The sequence below is a fragment of the Crotalus tigris genome, unplaced genomic scaffold, assembly GCF_016545835.1.
Source record: "Crotalus tigris isolate CLP2741 ecotype Arizona unplaced genomic scaffold, ASM1654583v1 scf7180000024310.2302065, whole genome shotgun sequence".
Classification (NCBI taxonomy): Eukaryota; Metazoa; Chordata; class Lepidosauria; order Squamata; family Viperidae; genus Crotalus; species Crotalus tigris.
The window spans coordinates 1,175,294-1,198,865 of record NW_024100482.1 but is presented as its reverse complement, the minus strand read 5'-3'; the positions used below and the strand labels follow the sequence as shown (position 1 = coordinate 1,198,865).

The 23,572-nt window shown below is 38.6% G+C and overlaps 1 protein-coding gene across 1 annotated transcript in view; it reads left to right on the top strand.

The window, feature by feature from the left end:
• The first annotated feature begins 4,614 nt into the window (after positions 1 to 4,614).
• SLC22A4 (solute carrier family 22 member 4) overlaps positions 4,615 to 23,572 on the top strand; it is a 67,800-nt gene continuing 48,842 nt past the window's right edge. Inside the window, exon 1 of the mRNA XM_039324906.1 lies at positions 4,615 to 5,150. Within this exon, the coding sequence (XP_039180840.1) occupies positions 4,758 to 5,150 (393 nt within the window). The 5' untranslated portion in view covers positions 4,615 to 4,757. The remainder of the gene's footprint in view (positions 5,151 to 23,572) is intronic.

Genomic DNA, 23,572 nt, shown 5'->3' with positions numbered 1-23,572 from the left:
GGTAGCGATCTACGCTCCAAATGAAAACCAAGAGAACTTTTATTTAAAATTACACAAGAAAATAATAAAACTGGAATATGAAAGCATATGTATGATTGGAGATTTTAATGCTCTTGTAAAGGTTGAGCTGGATTATAATACAAAAAAAACAAGACTCTAAGAAGAACACTCCCAAAATAACATGGTGGACGAACTAAATATATTTGATGTTTGGAGAGAAAAATATCTGGAAAAGAAGCAATACACATTCTACTCTAACAGACACCTGTCCTGGTCGAGAATTAATATGATATGGACGTCAACAGATTTATTTATAAATATACAAAATATAGCCATTGAAACAAGCACATGGGCGGATCAGAACCCAGTTACAATCATATGGAAAGGACAAAAAAAGAGAACAAGATGGACATTAAACCAAACTGTATTGAATGAAAAAGACTTTCAGCAATATATGGGAAAAGAAATATCTTTCTTTTTTAAGGAAAACAAAAAAGAAGATACTTCACTTCAAAATGTTTGGGACATGGTGAAAGCGTACATGAGAGGACTTGCTATGACTTATTTGGGGAAAAAGAATAAACAGAAAAAACAAAATAAGGGAAAACTGGAGGAAGAATATAAGACACTTGAGAAAGAATTACAGAAAGATACACAAAACAAAAAGATTAAAAATTTAATGGAGCTGAACAAACAAAAAATGAATTTAATAGAAAATGAAGAAGTGGCAATGAAAATAAAGGCAGCTAAGCAAACCTTTTTTGAGCATGCAAACAAACCAGGGGTTGACATATAAAATTAAAAAGGAGAAAGAGAAGAGATAGATGAAACAATTGGAAGATGCTGAGGGGATTTTACAACATTGGCATGAAGAAAAGAAAAAAATAACTTGGAAATATTATGAGAACTTATATAAGCAACAAACAGTTCCAGATGATAGGATAAAACAATTCTTGGAAAAAACAGAGATACCTAAAATACCGGAGAAATTTAAAAAGTTATTAGAAGGGGAAATAACAATGATGGAATTAACAGAAGCAATTAAAAGACAAAAAAATGGTAAAACACCAGGACCGGATGGATTACCAGCAGAGCTATACAAGACATTGCAGGAAGCAATAGGCAATGTAATGTTGGAACTTTATGATGAACTTTTTTCTGAAGCTAAGATACTAGATTTGTGGTCCTCAGCATTTATTACCCTGATACCAAAGGAAGAAACGGAAATGCAGAAATTAAAGAATTACAGGCCGATTTCCCTACTGAATATGGACTATAAAATATTTGCATCAATAATGGTGGAAAGATTTAAAAAGTTTTTAAATGAATTTATACAATTGGATCAAAATGGTTTTTTACCCAAAAGACAAATTAGAGACAATATGCAAATTGTATTGAACACATTAGAATACTGTGAAACACACCCCAAGAAACAGATGGCATTGATGTTCCTGGACGCACAGAAAGCATTTGACAATGTGAATTGGCAATTCATGATATGGATTATGGATTTGGGGGAGAAATTTATAAATATAATCAAAACAATTTATAATAAGCAATCAGCCAAAATAATGATAAATGGAGATATGACTGAGAAGATTAACATTATGAAGGGAACAAGACAGGGATGTCCTCTATCCCCACTATTGTTTGTCTTGACATTAGAAGTATTAAACAAAAGTATAAGACAGAATAATGACATAAAAGGCATGAAAATTAAAAAGGAAAAATATAAGCTACAAGCATTCGCAGACAATTTAGTATTTATCTTGGAGGAACCATTAGAAACAGGATCTGTATTAATAGAACAAATAAAAAAATATAGTGAGGTAGCGGGGTTGAAGATTAATAAAGATAAAACAAAAATGATAGTGAAAAATATTACTGAAAAACAAAAAAAAGAATTGATGGGAAAATTAGATATACAGATTGTAAAGAAGGTAAAATATTTAGGGATCCACCTGACAGCAAGATGTACAACAATTAAAGAGGATAACAATCACAAATTGAAAAGACAAATTGAAGTAGATTTGGATAAATGGAAAAATATACAACTATCATTAATGGGAAGGATTGCGATAATCAAAATGAATATATTACCACGATTATTGTTTTTGTTTTCAACAGTATCAATAAGATTAGATAAGAAATATTTTGAGGGGCTTAATAAAATAATCTTGAAGTATATTTGGCAGGGAAAAAAGGCAAGGATTAATCTAAAAATGTTACAAGATACAAGACTCAGAGGTGGGTTTGGTCTACAAATTGGGAATTGTACTATCAGGCTGCAGCATTATCATGGATGAGGGAATGGATCTTACTGAGGAATACGAGAGTATTGACATTAGAGGGACATGACTTGCAGTTGGGATGGCATGCTTTCATATGGTATGGAAAAAACAGAATACATAGCTATTTCCAGAGACACCATATAAGGAATTCTTTATTAGTGGCTTGGGAGAAAATAAAGAGAAAGCATTATTTGAAGATTCCAAACTGGGTCTCAACTATGGAAGCGCTAATACACCCCAATATGCTTAATATAGGAAATATTATAAGATATAAAGACTTACTAACAGATATGGGGGAGTTGAAAACCAAACAACAATAAGAGGAACAAGGAATAAAGATGGATTGGTACATGAGAACGCAAATAGAATCTAGATATGAAAAAGATGTTAAAATAGATGGTTTTAACTTGGGGACAACAGTTAGATGAAATACTCACAGAAACGGAAGAAAAATGGATTAAAAAATGTATAGTTACCTACTACATATGGAGTTAGAGGAGGAACAAGTGAAAGAGACAATGATAAAATGGACAAGGAATTTTGGATATACGATTGAATTAGACAGACGGCAGCAACTATGGGAAAGAAACTATAAACTGACAATGGCAACTGCATATAAAGAAAATATGTACAAAATGTTCTATAGATGGCACATGTCTCCAGAAAGATTAGCTAAAATGTTTAAGGACAGATCTATGAAATGTTGGAAATGCCATCAAATACCAGGTTCTTTTTATCATATGTGGTGGACGTGTGTAGAAGCTAAAACGTATTGGAATATAATTAGAACATGGATAGAAAAGATGATACAACAACATATAGAACTAAGACCAGAAATATTCCTGCTGGGTATTTTACCAGGGAAATATAATAAAGAGAAAACATATTTGATTATTCATATAATTACGGCAGCCAGGATTGTGTTTGCACAAAATTGGAAAGCACCAAAAGCCCCCCAAGAGGGAGAGGTGATCGGGAAAATACTGGAATGTGCAGAAATGAATAGATTAACAATGATAATTAAAGAAAAGACAGAGTCAACAATATTATGAAATTTGGGGAATTTTTTATGATTGGGTGAAAAGAGAATATGGTTAAAAAATAGTTAACACCAACTTAGATGGAAGAAAAAGGAGATAGGAGAAAGAAAAAGGAGGGAGACCCAGGCGACACAGTATTGAATAACCGGAGGTCGTATAAATACTTATAGAAGTATGTACCGAGAAGGTCAGATAAATAGAAGTATTAACGTAATAGAAAACTAATCTTATTATATATAATATAGATAGGGAAATTTAGAGAGAGGAGCTGCTCGGACATTATTGTATCTGAAGAGGGATGAGAGGGAAGAAAGGAGAGGAAAGAGAGAAGAGAGTAAAGGAGGGGGGAAGGAAGTAGGAAGGTTGGAGGAGAAGAGGAGGAGAAATGGAAGGGGAGTGGTGAAGGAAAGAGGAGAGGAGAGGAAGAAGAGGGAAATAGGAAAGAAAGAGAAGGGAGAAAGTAGAGAAGAGTAGGGGTGTGGATACAGTGAAAGGGGAAATGGGCGAGCAACACCAAAATTTATGTGTATGTATTTATTTTATTTTATTAAAGAGTTTCTGATAGATAAGACTGTAAAAAGAATGTATGCTAACATGTGATAAATATCGCGGTATATTTGTTGATATGTATGGGGAAGAGTTGGGAAAAATAAAAAAGTTATATAGAAAAAATTTAAACTAAGGTTGTGGAATTAACTATTTTGGGCTTTGTATGAGATTGAATCATCAACTAAGCACCAGGATTGGGGGTCATCACACAATACACAGGGAAAAAAGGTGATTCAATGATCTTTGTCATAACTGGCTACTACTTGTATGGCTGATTTCCAACAACTACCATAGGCCAGCCACATTTTAATCTCAGGTATTGGGTGAACCCTCCCAGACCAAAGGTTAGTTACTAGCTCAATTGTGATGTAAGCCGAGCCTATTGTCTGAGCTAACCACGAGTAACCATGCCAACTTGCCAAGCCAGCCAGTGACTTCAGTTTCTGTCCATTTCTCCCGCACAGCCTTCGCGGGAATACAAGTCCTTTTAGCGGAAGAACTAGCAAGAGGCGCTTGCTCAGGGCTCACCACCGCATACAGCCAGCTTGTTTACGAGCGTTTTCGATGCCTTTTCCCGCCCAAAGCCTAGATATCGTCATAAGGACGCCTCCGGGCGGGCTCATAAGCGACTCGCCTTCCGGCAGGATGAAACCTCTCCTATCGGCTGAAGGTTATCTCGGGCGGGGCCGATCAAAAACCAGCTCGGGGGTGGCGCGGGGGGGGGGAAGGCGAGAAAGGCGGAGTCGGACCGGCAGAGACCCCACCTCCGGAGGGATGCCAGAACCAGTCAGAAGGGCGCAGCGCGGGCTCTGTTCAGCAGCCGGTCTGGGGGGTGTAGCTTTTCCTCCGCCGGCTGTTCTTTGTGCCCGTAGCTGCTATGCGGGATTACGACGAGATCATCGCCTTCCTGGGCGAGTGGGGTCCCTACCAGCGTCTCATCTTCTTCTTACTCAGCGCCAGCATCATCCCCAATGGCTTCAACGGCATGTCCGCCGTTTTCTTAGCCGGCACCCCCGAGCACCGGTGCCGGGTGCCCGCCAGCGCCAACCTGAGTGTGGAATGGCTCAACGCCAGCATCCCCCTGGAGGATCGTGACGGGCGGCAGGTGCGGAGCCAGTGCAGCCGCTACAGCCTCGACGCTCTCATCAATTTCTCCGCCTGGAACCTGGTGCCCGGCCGCGATGTCAATCTCAGTCAGGTGGCGCAGGAGGAGTGCCTGGATGGCTGGGAGTACAGCCGGGAGGTTTATCTTTCCACGATCGTCACGGAGGTAAGAAAGTGCCTGATGCTTTTCGGGTCGGGGGATGGCAGGGAGAGGAGTCGGAGGTCGCGGCCCGCTGTGTTGTTCCGGGGTAGGGCTTGCAAAGTGTCGGAGAGGTGGCCAGCAGGCTGACGAGCGTGGACCGGAAAAGCGGCGAGAGAGATCTATATGCATGGCCATGTGAGAATAGGAAGCCGCCGAGGCAGAAAATGGAGTAGGTAAGGGTCGGGGCGTAAAGGCGAAGGAAGGAGGGGCCTTACTGGGGCCATGTTGTACGGGGCTTTACGAGCAAGAAGATGCCCCTGTCTCCAAATCCCTGCTGGGCTTTTTTTTTTTTTTTTTTTTTTTTTTTGCAAGAGAGAGAACGCAGGTTTGCTGCAAGAGAGTGTTGGAGCACGTGGCACGCGGGCGATTGCGTAGCTTACAGTGCGGTGTTTTCAATTCGGCGGCGCCGATTAATTATTGCCAACTTCTACCGAGAGGAAAGGCTTCGGAGCTGAGTCTTTGCGAGATTCCTTACTTAAAGAAATGCCTTTCTCGTGATTTGGAGAAGCCCTTTTAGGAGAGAGGCATGTGTCACCCACGTTGTGCGTTGTAACATGATGTAACTAATGGGTTTTCTCTGTCGCTTCTCTTTCATGAATGGTGGATTGGGAAGTAGCGATGCTTGTAATGCCTGTTAAGTATTTTTGAATATTAGCTGTGATCTCGCATGAATGTATAGGATTTAATACGTCATAATGTTGGCAGATTGACGTCATGCAATATCCGCATTTCTATTGGGCATTTAAATTCTCAAAATTATTGTAATTAGTATTTTTCCATTCTAATTAACATTTTTCCCTTCTATCATACACTAGGAGCAGAACTACATGATTCTTTTGTATATAATATACATATATGAACAGATGCTACTTATTCATACACACACACACACACACATACAACACACACACAGAAAAATAATCAACCATAGATCCAGAGGCCATCAACTGTTCATAAATTTCCAGATGAACAAATAAATCTTAACCAAGGGTATGCCAATCCTCTGTACTATGTCAAAAGGCCTTTTCTCAGTTGACCACTGTTATTTCTAATGGCAGGAACAGTTGGGTGTGCCGGGGAATCAGCAGTGTCAAAATAGTGTGACTGGATAATTGCATCTCCACCTCTTTATAACATGCATTGATTTGTTGTGCTTGCTGTTTTAAAGTTGTTGGCCCACACACATCTCGTGACGTGGGTAGAGCCGTGAGATGAACATAACATTGTTCTATTGTTCTAGGTGCCAATTAAAGTAGAGTATATTATTTGGCATGGAAAGGTTGACAGCTATCATCCTTATGCTAACCAAATACATTTCAGTATTTGGAGTTTCTTTACATACATCTTATTTATTGGACCATGGCTTAAATAGACAAAGAAGTTACACTGATATAAGATGTATTCAGCAGGTTGGAACAACTGTGGCTGTTTGCAGGTTAAATAGTTAAATAGAAGTTAGAAGTTAAATTGTCTAGTTATTGCTTTCATGGGGGATAATTTGGGAATTCTAGATCTGAAAAATTAAAATACGTGTCAGAAAGAGGCAGTGACAAATCTCTTCTTTCATTCTTATTTTTATGCAAGATAATGGCATAGGTATAATTGCCAAGGATTGAGCTCAACTTGAGAATTTTGTGGGATGTGTTGAAAAGTGTGGGGGAGGAAAAAAATCAAATGATTGTTTTATCCCCAGTTCTCTCAGATCCTTAGGTGAAACTTTTTCTGCTGACTTAAGAACACATGCAGGCTGATAAGAGGGAAGGGTTCTCATTTAAATTTCACATGCAGAAAATGGATTTTCAGAAATTAAAATGCTAAGAAAGCTGCTCTTAAAGGAGATGTATTGTTTTGGAACAAAAATGATAGAAAATCATACCTTGGTCAGATTTTATGGAATTTGCTTGGCAGGCAGTATTCAGCATTACTACCAGCCGAGCTGCTGGTAGTAATGTACATGGGTTTTTTTTGTTCCCATTGTTTCCCATGGCTGTGTGGAACAATCAATTAGTACTGAGTTTTTTTCTGACGGAACACAGCCAGCTCCAAATGTTTAACAGAACCTGTTGATTGGAGCTGTTTCTTTGTCATATAAAATAAATTATTAGTTTCAAATATATCCATACTATTTATTTACCTTCCCACCACTATCTTGTTGGATTCATTATAAGTTGCAGATCCCTGGGAGAGAAACCACACTGATGACTTCCCTAAAAACCAGAAAAATTATCTGAAAACTTTTTTAAAAATAGAACAGTAAGAACAGGGATGATCCTGGGAGGTAAACCATTTATTATTATCCTTATTCTCACTTGGGTAAGTCCAAGGACCATCGCTGACCTCCCAAGACACCTATGTGCAAACTTTTTTTTTTTTGCACTACTAGAGCATCAGATCATATCACAAAGCAGCTTCATCTTCATAGCACTTCATTCTACATTTTCTTCTATAGTGCATGTGCAGACATGTGAAGTAGTAACTGGTGCACTTCCTTGCAAGCACTACTGTTCCCAACATTTGTCTCTAGTATTATGACATCTTTCTCCAGTGCATAAGTTGCATATCTGTTTACAGTGGTCTTGCTAAGTCTACCCAAAATGGGCTGAAATTCAGTGGTGTGATTTCAAGGTGTCTAGGGTCCTAAGTGGAATCTGGTGTGTCTGCATGCAGGCCCACATGTTCTTCCTACTCTTGAGTAAGCCAGGTAGTCCCAGTTTGAGAATTAGTGTTTCATAGTTCTGTTCCTCAGCTCTTAGATCATACACTGATGAATATATCTTATCATCCCACAGAGCATTACATCTGGATAAGTTAATAAGTGGTGGCATGGTACAGCCACAACACTTTCATCTTCATAATTATGTTTTTTAAGCTTTTGCACAGTAGACATTTCTGGAGAGCATATAATGGGACTTTAAAGATTCCTGATTGGAATCATTGGAGATGCTGCTAAGTTTCTTCAATGTCTTATTCCTACACAAGGGAAACAATGATGGATACGGATCTGCAGTAGATGTACAATGTCTTCAGAGGTACTGACAAAAGATATCATAAGCATTGATGTTACCTTGTTCTTTGTAGGAAGACAGACACTTAGTTAAAGCCAAGGTACACAGGTCCTGTTTGCCAAGTGCTTGATCAGAATTAAGTATAAATCATCTAACAGATATATGCAACCTTTGATGATTTAGTATCTTCTATTGTGATGTTTTAATGTGAAATTATGGGCTTAATTGATAAACTTAAGAGACTTTTTAAATCCATCTCTACACCATTTTTTAAAAAAGTAATGTTATAAACAGTTACTGTACTGGATAGGTCGCCAGTTGGGAATCTGGCTCATTTTCTAAATTGTCATTCACTATCTGGAGCAAATTAATCTCTCCTACGCTGTGTGCATGTCACAAAAAATCAATGAATCTTATTTTGTATTTGTTCTGACCTAATTTGGATTATGACTATAAATGTTTCAGTAACATGGAACATAAAGATATAGATACAAATAAAAGCATATAGATTTCTAGCCCACAACTGTCCCTATAATCATAGGAGAAGCTGGCAGGTTCAATTTCTTCTGACAGTAGAGATCCCAACTGTAATTGCACTATATGCAATTCCAAATAGTGATGATAGTGGAAAAAAATGAACACAAATGAAGATTAATTTCTTTTTATTTTATTTATAAGATGTGTATGTCTATCATCCTCTGGACATCTCGCTACAACAATAAAAATCCTGAACTATAAAAACCAAAACATCATTAAACACAACCAAAACCTAGTACCTCAATCATCCTCTTGCAATGTCCTAGCAACCAACACCAATGACACTCCCTCTACCCCAGCACTTGGAAGGCTCTAAGAGTGGGGGGCCTGGTGGATGTTCCATGAATAAAGGGAATCTCAGAAAAGTCCTGCTTCAGAGGTGCCATGAGATGGCAACATTTAGGGAGGAGACCTAGAGCTTGACTACCCTATCCAATCTGTTACTCCCAGGGAGAGTATCTTGCAAATAAACTGATTCCATGCCAGGTAGAGCTTTAAAGCTGATAACTAGCACCTTGAATTACACTGAAATTAATAGCTAACTATATGTCAACAGGTGCATCAAGTCAACAGATTATATAATACAATCATGAAACCTATCAGAATTTCTCTCTGCCTGATATATCAAAGATAATCAAGGCAGGGTAATCTTGAGTCTCTTTCTCACCACCTCCTCATTCTCTGGATTGAGCTGGTATTTACATAATTGCTCTTGCATTCCTTCTTCAAGGTTATGTCCATACTGTTCTAAAGCTTTACAACTTTTTTTTTAAAAGGTGAGTGTAAACAATAACTCTGAAACATTTCTAGTATTTCTAGGATTCTCAAATAATTGCTTTTCAGTAAGATGGAGAAGAGATAAACAAGTTACCAGCCTTAGGTGTACCTGTCCCCTTACACCAGGGGTAGGTAACCTTGGCTCTTTTATGACTTGTGGACTTCAACTCCCAGAATTCCTGGCTCAGGAATTCTGGGAGTTGAAATTCACGAGTCATAAAAGAGCCAAGGTTGCCTACCCATGCCTTACACCATTCCCTCTAACAATAAAGACAGCATTAGTCAGTTTTAGCACGTTGGACCAGTATACCAGAAACACAACCAAAGTTTTCTCTCAAGAATGCAGGCAATAGTTGACTTACAACTATTGATTTAACAATGGTCCAGAATTGTGATGGCCATCCAAAACATGACATTACTATCTCCACGGTCATGTGTTCATGATCTGCATGCTTGGCAACCTATTCACACTTGGGACTGGTTGCCAAATGCTCTGGAATCATGTGATCACCATTTGCAATCTTTTCTACTAGCTTCCCCAGAAAGTCAATGGGGAAGTGTGAAGATTGTAAGTTGCTGCTGCCTGCTGTTAGGATTTCCTCTTGTCTCTGGGGGCTGGCTGAAAGAACTGCATGTGAAAAGAGTGAGAAATGGAGTTGAAATCCTGAAGATGGCAAGGAGGATTTTCATTTCCCGAACGGAGCTTCCCAGAGTATTCTCCACCTCCAAGGCACCCCACGCTCCTTACCTGGGCATCCATTTGTTTAATGACTCTTGAAATCATTTAATGGCCAGAACTGGTGCCAGGAGTGTGGTTGTTGACTAGCAGTCACTTGGGCATTTCCCTTAATGTCTGTTTCTCTCAACGACCAAGATTCCAGTCCCAATTGTGTTGTAAGTTGAGGTTCTCCATCTCCGTGCTGAGAAAAGGCGTTCAGGTAAGACAACGCCCCATTCCTGGGCTTAACTCTTCTGTGCAAACTATGTTCACTAAAATATACTACCTAGCTAGCCAGTGGATTTATGCCCAGTTAATTTGGGTTTTTTTGGGAGGAGAGTATCAAGAATAACTTTTGAGAAGAAGGGAATGGAAGGAAAGGAAAGGAAAGGAAAGGAAAGGAAAGGAAAAGCAAGACATAGATAATTTTAAATTTTTAAATAATCATTTTTATATGTTAACTACTTTATAGAGTCACTTTTCATGAGAGGGGCAGCCATATAAATTTGATGAATAAATAAATAATTTCTCAGTTAGCTCAGAAATGCTTGTAGTTGGTGTATTATCTACAGTATAATTGAAACAGTTCTGGTTAAGGAATCTGCAGTTCCATCCAAAACAGGCTTCAGTTTAATCCCTGACTCTAGTTTTATCTTTTCCAACAGCAGCTCCATCTTGCATGGGTTTATTTCCAAGATGACGAGTTTAGATAACATTCAGGAGTACTGATTCTCTGGAGTTAGGCAGGAAGGAGCAATAATGTGTGTCAGCAACATACTATTAGATCCCACTTTAAAACTTTGGATGAACTTCTCCAGTAATTTTAGACAGATGTTAAATAACATAGGAGACAAAGTTGAATGATCGATGATTTAGGTGAGAAATTGTAGTTCCCTAATAGTACCATCCAAGCACATCCTAATAGAGAGGACCAGAACCGCTGAAATTAGAAACCATTTCTTTGGAAATCAGTCCTATTTTTAGACAAATATGCATTAATAACATCAGAATGGCTTTGGTCATCTTTAGCTAAGTGTTTGAAATTTGATTTGGTCAAAATATAAGGATATAATTTTATGCTTCTTAGTTCTCTGCTCATATGCACTTGACGGTCCCTTGAAGACTATCTGGAAATTATAACTGGTACAGAATGCAAGAGCATGTGCAGTTTTGCATACCCCTCAGTTTGCCCATAGATATGATCAAGCGCTGCCTTTTGCTATTGCAAATTACAATGGAATCTAAATTTCTGTGCTATGAAAGGACTCTAGCATTAAGAAGGAAATATATACATAAAATCAGTACCTATGTATAGAACATAAGATATCCTCTTTTTTTCTTTCCTACCTACAGCAATTCTTGCTTTTTAAAATCCTGATAACATGTATGTAAGCCTACCTACAGGCCATCTGGTGATTACCTTAGGTTGTAACATAAAAGGTAAATATTTAGTTAACATTTTATATTTATATTAAATACACATATTTATTTATTTTCAGCTGCATTGTTTCAGTATTTAACAATATTTGACCTAGAGTCGTGAAAACAGGATCAACATTATGGCATTGGTTTAAGTTCACAGTAATTTTAAACGAGTATTTTTAAAGTCATGCTTTTTGGACAAATTATAATGATCTGATGCATTCTACACTGATGCAAATACCTAAATTTTTGCTTCCATTTGCAAAATCTATTAAAATTCTACTGAACTGAAAGAAATATCTGAAATACATGAAACTCTGTTTTCTAACTGATTTGAATTAATAGCAGACTCTGGGTTTTAGACTACACCCTGTGTACTAGTATGTGCAGTGCTTAAGATTCTGCTTAAAACAGTTGGTTTGGAAGCACCTTTTGGGGATTTATTAAAGCATTCATGTCTTTTCAGAAGCAGAAATCCAACTATGTACTGGAATCCTGTACTTGGAGAATGGTTGCAAATAATTTTATAGGTTCAAATACCAAAAGCACTAAAGCAAGTGCCTTTCCAGCTTCATAAATACAGTCCTACTTTGTCTTGAAAGTAATCATTATCTTTATTGCTGCAACAACAACACATTCGTTTTAATTTTAAATGAATGGATTTATAATTCTTAATTGTCACTGCCCTTACTGAAATCAACTATGTCACTAACAGTGTATGCAAAGCATGATGTGCTTTCTTCACTGGAAATAAAGTAAAATAGTTATGCATGAACATGGATGCGAAAACAGTGAGGAACAGTTTTGTGAAATTTGCATCACACACAGATGTTTTAATGATTTACACAGATGCCTTATTCATACTCCTTCACATTGTGAAGCTCTTCATTTGAATACTTTGCAGAATGCTATTTATAATTAGTGTACAAAGCAAGAATTGTTTGCACAAGATCAAAAAACAACTGAGTACAGCAGTTTGGTATTATACAATAGTCTTTTAAGCAACCCAGAAATTATTTGGTTGACTCAGGATTTGAGAAGTTGTATTGAGGAGTTGCGAAAGCTGTATTTCTTTACTTTACTGTATTCAATAGTCCAAGTGTGTTTGCACTGTTGAAAGAATAAGAATACTAAGCCAGCACAGCTTGCTTGACTAGGTACTCTTTGTTGAGTTATTGAAATGGTTTTCAGGACATGCAAAATTGGATGTTAGGACATGTCAGTCAAAAGAAGAAAACTTTTCAGAGATTCAAGCCAAGAATATGGTATATAATGATAATAATGATAAAAGCCTCTCAGTAACGATGAGGAAGTTGGAGTGCATTTCTTTCCAATAAGAATATTGTGTGTGTGTGTGTGTGTGTGTGTGTGTGTGTGTGTGTGTGTGTGTAAAATAACCTTAGAGAAATTGCCACTGACCAGGATTAATATTTTTCTGATATAGAAAAATCAGCATTCCAAAATTTTCTCATAGTTTAAAGAAGGTGTCAACACAGCATGCATCAATTGTACAGGTGGTCCTTGTTTACTGACCACATATTCAATGATTGTTCGAACTTATCATGATGCTGAATGAATGGTAATTATGACCAGTCCTTGAATTTATGGCCATAATCTGCTTAACTCGCGGTCATGTTGTTAGATTTTATACTTATTTTGACAAAATGACTCCTACTAAAGAGTGCTCTGTTCTGCCCTTTCAACAGAATTGATATCAAGGAAAGTTGTAATTTGCATAATTGTAAATCAGATATAGTAATATACTATTACCCACCCAAGTAAAATGCTTAGGGTAACCTTTGATGCAGTGAAATCAGGGAGGTAGGCAAAAGAGGTTCCATTAGGATCAAGAAATCAAAATTGTGGAATATAGATGCTTTATACTTTAGAACATTTGATCTTGGAGGTGACCAGAAAGAAGACAACCCTGGATTTACAAACATTCTTGGATTATGACTGCAATTGAAAGTGGAATGTTGGTTGCAAAGCAAAATGATTATGAAATGCAACATTACATGATCATATTGTCTAGTAACAGCAGTCATGGTTGCCATTATGATCCCAGGACAGCACAGGTCATTAAGAAAGGATTTCATATGACTGTGACTTAGGAAGAGACAAGAATCCCAGGCAAGCAGGCTGCTGAGTGCACGGAGGGTGAGTGGATGCCAGTGATAGGCAAAAAAGCAGTGGGAACAGGAATTTGTAACCATTCATGTTGTTATTTAACATTGAACAGTCACTAAATAACTGGTCATGTGAACATGTTTGGGAAAGAGCTTGGGAGACTGGGCCAAGAGACAGAATAGCCTTCAGCTGTATAGTATATGGGGCAAAAGGATGGATGCCTGTGTTTAGAATGTAAGAACATAATCTAAAGACCAGGTGATTTTATTTTTTTGTTAAGAAAGATGTAAAATGTAATGAACTTTTCTTTGGTAAACAGAACTTGCTATAATAAGAGAGCAAAAAGTAGCACTAAGGATTTTAAGGTGAGCATAAGGAATTATAAAAATGAGCAGATGGTAAGCACCATTTCAGGAAGCAAGTATAATTTATTTAAATATGTCTTTTATCTTCTTCACAAGAAATGTTTAGAATGCTGTGGGAGTCTTGTGCAGAAAAATAGGTGTGGAAACAGGGAGATGTTCTACCTCAAAGCATAAAATTAAGGGTCATCCAATGAAGTTGATTAGTCTCTTCCAATACAACGCTCAATTCACTTATTAAAATATGATGATAGCCACAAACCGGATGTCATTAAAGGGAGACTGGATACTTTCATAAAGGACAGATCTGACAAGACTTGTTGGTCTTAAAGAATCTGTGTTATATTGGGCTTGGGGCAGCATTCCTCTAAATCAGTGGTTCTCAACCTTTCTAATGCTGTGACCCCATAATACAGTTCCCCATGTTGTGGTGACCCCCAAGTGGGTGTGGCCACCAATAAGAGGGAGTAGGACAGCTAGGGAAAAGGGAACAAAATGGTGGACAGCATGGTTTGGCGACCCCCATGAAATGGTCGTTCGACCCCAAATGGGGTCCCGACCCACAGGTTGAGAACCACTGCTCTAAATGCCTATTGCAAGAAAATATTAGGAAGAGAGAGGGCTTGGGAGCATCCAAAAGGCATCAGATTAGCCATTCTGGAAATCAAAAGGGTAGATTGAGATACTCTGGTCTGATATCGGGATGGTCTGTGGGAATTAACTGGAGGAGGAATCCAATCGGGGAGAATATTTCTGTCTTGCATCCCCTACTTCTGAGCTGGTCTGCCTCTTCCCTCGCCCCCTGAAACCCCCCTCCACCTGGTTCCCAGCAGCTGCTCCATGCCATTAATAAATGAATCTAGAAGGATGTTTTACTGAAGCAATCTGCACATGTTAAAAATAGTATTGCAAACTACTGTCAAGTTTATATCTACTTATATTTGCTCTACGTGCTTCTCACTTTATATAAAATTCACTGATTAATACCCCTCTAAGATAGTGTTTTTAGCCAATTATACACAAACACAGTTTAGGTTGGACATGTCCTCCTCCCCTTCCCCCCCAAAAAACAATATTGTTTATAGTAGGTGGGAGGGAGCTGCCAGTCTTATTCCAAAAATTTGGAGTTCAATCTAAGCCTCCTTGCTTTTTATTTTTGAGATGTTGGGATAGCTGCACTCAGAAATCAGAATCATAAAGTTTGAGACTTTATGCAACTTTGGCTATGGTACAATAAGCACAGCCCTTAAGAAATAAAAGAAATGGGTTTGCTTAAATAATTTCATAATCAATTATGATTCACTCATTCATTCACTCATAGATTGATCTGCTTTCTCAGCAGATAGATTTCTTGGGTAAGAAGTTTTCTACTGCGCCTTGAGATTCCATTCTCCTTTTTCTTTAACCATGAAATTGGACAAAACAAAGCTGCATTTAGCAGACACTGGAAGGTATGGAACTCTGGAATAACTTTGCAGCTGGCCTAAAACTATATAATGAAACAAGGAAATGTCAGTCTGCACTTCTAAGTTATCTTATTCCAAATACTCTCTAGAGCACATTTCAGGTGCCCTTCCCTCAGCAATATGTTCTGTTTGCACAGCTGACTGTGTGCCTTCCATGAAATTGAAACTAAAGCATGACATTCTGAGATGTCGATTTTATAAGGAATAGCACCCCCAATTCAAGTCTTAATAGATTGCCTAGTCATTTAGACCAGGTGTGTCCAGCTAGTAAACTGGACAGGATTGTAATCTTTTAACATTATTATATGCATTTATATACATTAACTGTATTATATATTTTGTAGCAGCCCAAGATAATTCCTCTTCACTCAGTGAAGCCCAGGTGAGTCAAAAGGTTGAACATGCCTGGTTTAGACCAGTGATATTTAATTTTTTTTTCTCCTAAAAGATAAGCACTCTGCAATTACCCATACAATAGCTAAACTCTGTGCTCAAGCCATAACATTTCACTGTGTTAGACCCAACAACAGCATAGGTAAATTATATAAATAATGAGATTTTATGATATTCTCAAATTGTATTTGGTTGTTTTAACTGTAATAAATAACTGTAATAAATTATTTTTTTCATTCCTCTTTTTATAACCTGTGTAGATTCATGAGCTTTGAGGTCTCTTTGGTGCTTGTCATTCCAAAAGTGGGAAATTAGTTTGCTTCTCCCATTGGAAAGCATGATCCAAATATCTCCCTACCTCAAGATCAAGTGGCAAGATAAACCCACTGTACGATGACCTATCTTCACTGTAGCAACATCCACAATCAATCTCATATCATTTCCGTATCAATTTTCAGAACAGAAAAAGGGCTATTTGCCATTCCATCAATAGTTAAAAGTTTCAGAGGTTTTAAAAATAGATCATTCTAATATTTAGGGATATACAGTAGCATTAATCTTGGTATAATGACATTAATGGTATTAGAGTACCAACTAATTTTCAAGAAGTATGTTTTGCAAAAATTTTATAAATACAGAAATTTCCAATAGGAAAAAAAGAACTCGGTAGACTACCTTAATTATAGGTTGTAGTTATACAGTAGCAGTATTGAGATAAAGATGGAGAGAATATTGCAGTTTTCAACAAAGGCTTGTGTTTTCTGCAAGGTAATATTTCAAATGAGTTTTGAAACTTAAAGGATAATTAATTTTCTAACATGTCATGCAAGCCATGTTTTAAAAACTTAGAATTCCCACAGGGCTAATGTAAGACTTAAATTATTTTAAAGTACAAGGTAGTCCTCACCTTATGACCACAGTTGGGAATTTTGGGCACTATATGATGCAATCATAGAATGAGACATCACAGGACCACATTGCTTAACAATCTCTATCACAGCAATTCCTGCTGTTGTTGTTAACCAAATTTTACCAGTTGTTAGCCAAGGACTTAGCCCAATCTAAGCCATTCCAGACTTGGGCCCCTCCCAGCCCTGAGCTTCAATAAGCTAAGGCAGGGGTCCCCAACCCCCGGTCCATGGACCAGTACTGGTCTGTGGCATGCCAGCAACCGGTCCACACAAACAAAGCCCCATCCGCGGGATGCAGGCAGCACACAAAACCATGCACCCTCCAGTCCACAGGAAAATCTCTCCATGGAACCGATCCCTGGTGCCCAAAAGGTTGGGGACCTCTGAACTAAGAGACTGCTTCCAATTCCCCCCCCCCCCGCCTATCTCACCTCTATCTCTGCTCTTTTGCCCATAGTTTCCCCTGCCTTGAAGGGCAGCCACACAGTTTGCTATTCCCCGGGAAGCCATGACTACTCCAGTCTACCATTCTGTACTCCCAAGATCCCTACCCCCCTGCACTCCACCACCCCAAGTCACCTTTGCCATCTACTTGCTCCCAGTGCTCCTAGGTATGCCCGGCCTTGCTACTGGGCTGGGGCTGTTTTTGCACTGTAAAAAAAGAGGAAAGAAAAGACAAAAGCAGCCTCTGAGACACAGGGCACCAAAACACCTCTTTGCAAAGAGCTGGGCAGGGCTGAGGCTGCTTTTGGCTTCTTTATCCCTTTTTTGGGAGTGCAAAGCCAGCTCCAGACTGGTCCAACAGCCAGGCTGGTGTCCCTCATCAATGGGAGCAAGAAGATGGAGAAGTGAGCTTGGATGATAGTGCAGGGCAGCTGGGGCCCAAGGAGCATAGATGGGTTTGGGGAGAGATAGGTGGATAGGGTAGTTGCAGCATCCCTGAGGTTGTAAGAGCAAGCAGGCTGCCAGTAGCCCAAATTTTGATCACATCATTGGGGCGCACTTCGGTGGCCTAATTTCCGGCATGGGTCATCAGTCCCTTCATGCAGCACCATTGTAACTTTAAACAGTTGCTGAATGAATGGTCATAAGCTGAGGAATTTCTGTCCTAGCTTTTTGGCTCCCAGAACATTGAGTATATATTGTATGGTATGTAATGTAAAAATGTAATTAACTCTAGATTTCATCTGTACCCGGTTCTTTTAATTCCCATTCATTTTCTGTATGTAGGTCAAACATGCTGTATTTTGAAACTAGCATTCTTACAAAGTTACATGTCCTATCCTGATAAGCAATTTGCAGGTCAAGCTTGTAAAAATGTTTTCTTGAGTTCAGTGAACTTTAGCAAGTTTGTGTAGGATTGTTGTAGATCGGCAATAATTGAGGGGTTGGAGGCTGTAACTCAACCTCCCACATTTCAGGAAACCATCTATCTGGCAGCCAAGAAAGAGCAGGCCCATCCCTGGAGGATCTTAAGGGTGAGATAAAAGTAAGAGGCCCAGGCAGGGTAAATCATTACTACCTTTAAAACACTTAAAAACAACCTGAGAACAGACACTCAGTGGCCACGCTCACCCTTAATTTTACAAAATAAAAGAAATAAAAAATGCACTTCATTTGTAAAGTAGAGAGAGTACAGTCTCTGAAGCTGAATTCAATTCCTGATGATTTCATTTGACATAACTATGTTTTCATGGCAGCAATACAGAAGTTGTTTGCCACTGGCTTCTCCAGGGTGTTATTCCAACTTTCCAGTCTAGCCTACAGTCTGGGATGCACTGATGGTCTCCTATTCAAGTCCAAATAAAATTCAACTTGGCTTTTTTTTTTTTCTTTTTTTTTTTTTTGAGATAGACCCTGCTATATAGACAGCATAATTTAAAAGCATTCAAAAAGTCATATTCAGTTGGGAGATGTTGACAGCAGAATATGCAATGCACAGAGGGCTCTAATTCTGGGCTGGCCTAGAATTTGGATCAAGCTCTTACCCTCTGCATTTTTAAAATCTTGCCTACTGCCTTTTCTGGTTCATTGCCGGAGTTAACTGGTCAGTCAAGGTGAAGCAAGGCTTTTCCTCAGCTTTGGATGAGATGAGAATAGAATGGAGGTTGTCATTTAGCTTCATCTTTAAATTTTAAAAGACTGGCTTTGTCACATTTGCCAGTAATTGGCTGAATAGTCATCATGGTTGTTGAGATTGTCAAATATATCTTTCTTATTCTATCAGTTTCATTTGATAATTCAAACTTATAATTAGAACTATTCTTTCCAAACATAGCTGAATATTGGCCTAAAACCTTTATACATATAATAAAAAGCATTGAGTTTACTTCCCTCAGAGATCTCTATCACTATTTAAATGTTTATTTTTATTTTATTATATTTTACAATTATTTTATTTTATTTATATTATTATATAAATAGTGATTAAATTATATTAGTAGAGTTATTATATATGCAGAATTAAAAACTTTAAAAAACACTTTATTTTATTTTATTTTTTGGTCTAGGAAAAAATATGCATTTCTTTTTATTATTTTTTCATTTGGTAAGCTTTGAATATATCCAAGTTGTTAAACTTGATCCAGATGGAAATATTAGTACAAATCTCAGGAGACCTCTTTTCTTCTATTAGAATTTAAACTTTTATTTACTGGAAGATTGTTTTGGAAATTCATCTGGAGAGACTGTTATTGTGAGATAAATCTCTGGTTTTGCTTCTTCGTTTTGTCAATAAATGCTTGTAAAAGTTGAAGGCTAGCTGCTTTTTGGAATATATCCTTCTGTGCCCCAAACTAACTAAATTCTTACCAGATAGAGAGCTTCTCAGAAACTGAAGAATTTCTTAGAACATGTGTTGTGAATTCTTAATAAATAGTTTAACGTTGTCAGAGCTTAAATTTTTCCTATATAGATAGATTGCCTATGCAACTGTTGATAAATAAATAGAAACATCTCCCCTCTCTTGTGCTTGAATATGTGTATTTAGAGAGAAAGAGAAAGAATGAGAATGAGAATACCTTCTTGGTACATAATGCAATGTTCGTTATGTAAATATGTTTGATAATATTTTTTTCTTCTGCCATGACAACTAACTGCCATTAAGAGTTTCATGTTGCTTGCATCATAACTGCTGCTTTCTTAGGCACCCTATGTTAGCATTTTGTGGTTCCCTTGGGCACAGAGGTTGGTTGAGTGATTAGGGACCAGTCACTCTCTTACAGCCCAGCCTATTTCATAAGGTTATTGTTGTGGGGAAAGTAGGAAGAGGGAGCACTATGGATGCCCCCTAGAGTTGTAAAAAAGTAAAGACAGGATATAAATCAAATGATAAAATAAAAAAGGGTTTTGACAATTCACTGGCTAATTGGAATTTTCAGAGTTACACCTTTGCCTTGTTTGTGCATGCAGGAATTTCATCCAAATATATGAATGTAGAAACTTATTTACTATTAACAGCATTATGCAACTAACTGGCTTGTGAGATTCTTGGGCAAAGAAGTGGGCTAATTAGTAACATTCGGTTGAGAAGCAAAATGCTGGGCTAAATAGACTGAGTCAAAAGTAGAAATACTGTGCTAAGTAGATTGAAGTAGAAACACTGTTAGAAATAGATTGCACTATATTGAAAATGGTGCTAGTGGAGGAACTTCTGCTTATTCAAAAGACTGATAACATATTCTGGTTATCTCCCATACAATGTAAGTACCCACAGCACAGTTCTTGCAGTCTTCTATTTCATGCCAGTGCCATCTTCATAGCTAATAATCTCACAAGCAGCTGAGAGAAATTGTTTTTCCCAATCCTCACAGTACATGCATAAGGGCAAATATGACATCCCAGCAGCATGTCAAGATATTCTGGGGAATTAGAAGTTATTAAAATACCTCTTGTTCACCTCCAATCCCTTACTGCTCATTCAGGCTAATGAATTCCATAACTTGAATGAATGATGAAAGAGGGATTATGGGACACACGTGCTACTCTCCTGTTCCTGAAAACTTGACAGAAAGAAGACACAAACAGCTTGCCAGTTGAGGGAAAAATCAGATCTACATTTGCAAATTTGAATCCTTGGTTTTTCTAAGAAATGCCATAACTATATATATATGTGTGTGCAGGACTAAAACTGCATGGATTACTTCAGGAGCCTAGATTGGAATCTTTTATCTGCTACCCAGAATACAGAAACCAAGCAATGTTCAACTTCTCATGTTTCTATCCTGACTTTCTTATATATAGGATATTAGCTTATGTGGAATCCATCAAATTTGATTTTTTTAGGATAATATTCCATCGTTAAGTTCATATTATCCAAGCTGTAAATAACTCCATCCATTTCATAATGTGAGATGTACTATGTGAAAGCTTAGGTTAGTCTTTAGAGTGCCACGAGCATTGTTTCCTTTTGCTCTGACTGAGCTACTGGTCTCAGAAGATTCTGTAATTGTATAAATCAAGATCTGACCAATTCCAGCCCTGCTCCCACATTAATAAGGGTACAGTATCTTTATTTCAGTTTTCTAAAGACTTTGCCCTATGATAATGACAGAAAGCCTCTGGTTAATTAATGACTAACAAACAAAAACTCTAATATTATTCACAGGGGCTTTACAAGGACTCAGTAAAAAATTAAACTTCCACAGTTTGTATGAGACAAGCATTTGAAGATTTGCAATGAGATGGACTGGATTCACATGTTAAGAATTCACTTATAAATTGGTAATTTAGAGAAACTGGATGGGCTAAATCATCACTTCCAAGGCTAGCTGGCTGATTCTGAATAGAGCAGGAGTAATTTTACTAAACCTTTCAGCCTAGCTCAGAGATGATAAATCTGTGGTCCAAGGACTCCAGATCTTCCCAATTCCTATTGTTTACATTCCTTTGAGTCTAACTGCAGAAAATCACTGACAGAATTCCCAGCTATTTTTAGCAGAAAACATTAAAAACTGTAGTACAAGTTCTAAAATAGTGTCACCATACTTAAAATGTAAAAACACCCTCTTAAATTCCTCCCAAAATAAAAAAAAACCTCAAAGCCATGACTGCCTATGTGTATGATTTGGCTTCCCAACCTGTCTAATTTAATTGCCTTTTTGGCTGCAATCCTAATTCTTTTTAAATTGTAACTGCTAGTCTAACTAGCAAAAATTGTTTGCCTCTGACTTTACAGATCTTTACTATATGGAATTATCCTGTCTGTTTGTGTGTACTTATAGCTACCTGTATCTGTATGGGAAAATTAGCTATCCATGGGTATATTTGGAGAAATAATACATTTCAATAAAGCAGCTTCAATTCTTTTGCCAGCCATAGAAGCATCTAAATTGGGGGCTTATTACTGTACCACAAAAAATACTTTGGAAATTACTACAAGTTTTAAATGGGATCTCTGGGTTTAACATGTCATCAACACCAGTAGAAACCCTGTCTCCTAGCAGGCAGGTTCCTGTGATTCATCATACCCTGCTCCAACAAGTTGCAAGTTAAAATTACTCTACTTTTTGTTCAATTGTTCAGTTTTTGTTTTATTTTGGTGAGAGATTGTACTTCTTCAGAGCAAACTATATTAAAAACTAGTGGCATTGACAAATTCAAGTTCTAGATTTGCAGGCTTTAGATCATAGAATCAATTAAGACATAGTTATGTGAATCATTCCAGAGGCCTAGCCCAGTGGTGGCGAACCTATGGCACGGGTGCCAGAGGCGGCACTCAGAGCCCTCTCTGTGGGCACACGCGCTATGCCCCAGAGATGGCAACCATCACTCTGCAAGCAGCTGCCCGCTAACTCGCTGAGGTCCCACATGGCTGGATGCATCCCGGCACGGCTGGTTTCCCTCCCCCATCCCATCCGTCCTGGCCTCGCATGCTCTCCTTTTCCCAGGCATAAACCCACTGCATCACCTCCTCAGCTGTTGGCCAGCCGTTGAGCTCAGAGGCGCTTCTCTGAACTGCTGGCAGTGGGCTGCGGAGCCCTAGAGTGCGCCGGTTGAGGTGCCAGCAGGCTGTGGCTGCTGATGGACACTGTCGGCCCCCATGCGCTCGCTGGCCTCTGTGTGCAGGGGGTGATGGTGTCAGGCAGCAGCTGCCCTGGCCCCTGCATCCCACCCACCAGAGACCCCCTGGATCTCTCACAACCCTGTCCAGCCCTCACAGGAGTTCCTGCCCATGAGCAACATTGAGGTGACCATGCCTACCTTGGCCACACCCATCCATTCTGCCAAGACCACCACAGCCGCGCCCACACAGGGCCTCGCCCACCTGGCACTCGGCGATAAATAAGTGGGTTTTGGGTTGCAGTTTGGGCACTCAAAAACAGTGGTTCTCAACCTGTGGGTCGGGACCGCATTTGGGGTCAAACGACCATTTCACGGGGGTCACCAAACAAGGCTGTCCGCCATTTTTTTATCCCCTTTTCTTTGGCCACGCCCCTGGCACCCGGTGATGTATAAGTGGTTGGGGGTCACCACAACATGGGGAACTGTATTATGGGGTCGCGGCATTAGAAAGGTTGAGAACCACTGCTCTAAAAGGTTCGCCATGACTGGCCTAGCCCAACCTTATGAGTCCAGGCAGATGCCAACAGATTGAAAATAAGTGTAGTAGCCCCTTCTCACCTAGGCTTCTTAGTAATTACTATCGAGGCGCTTATTGTCTCTGCAGT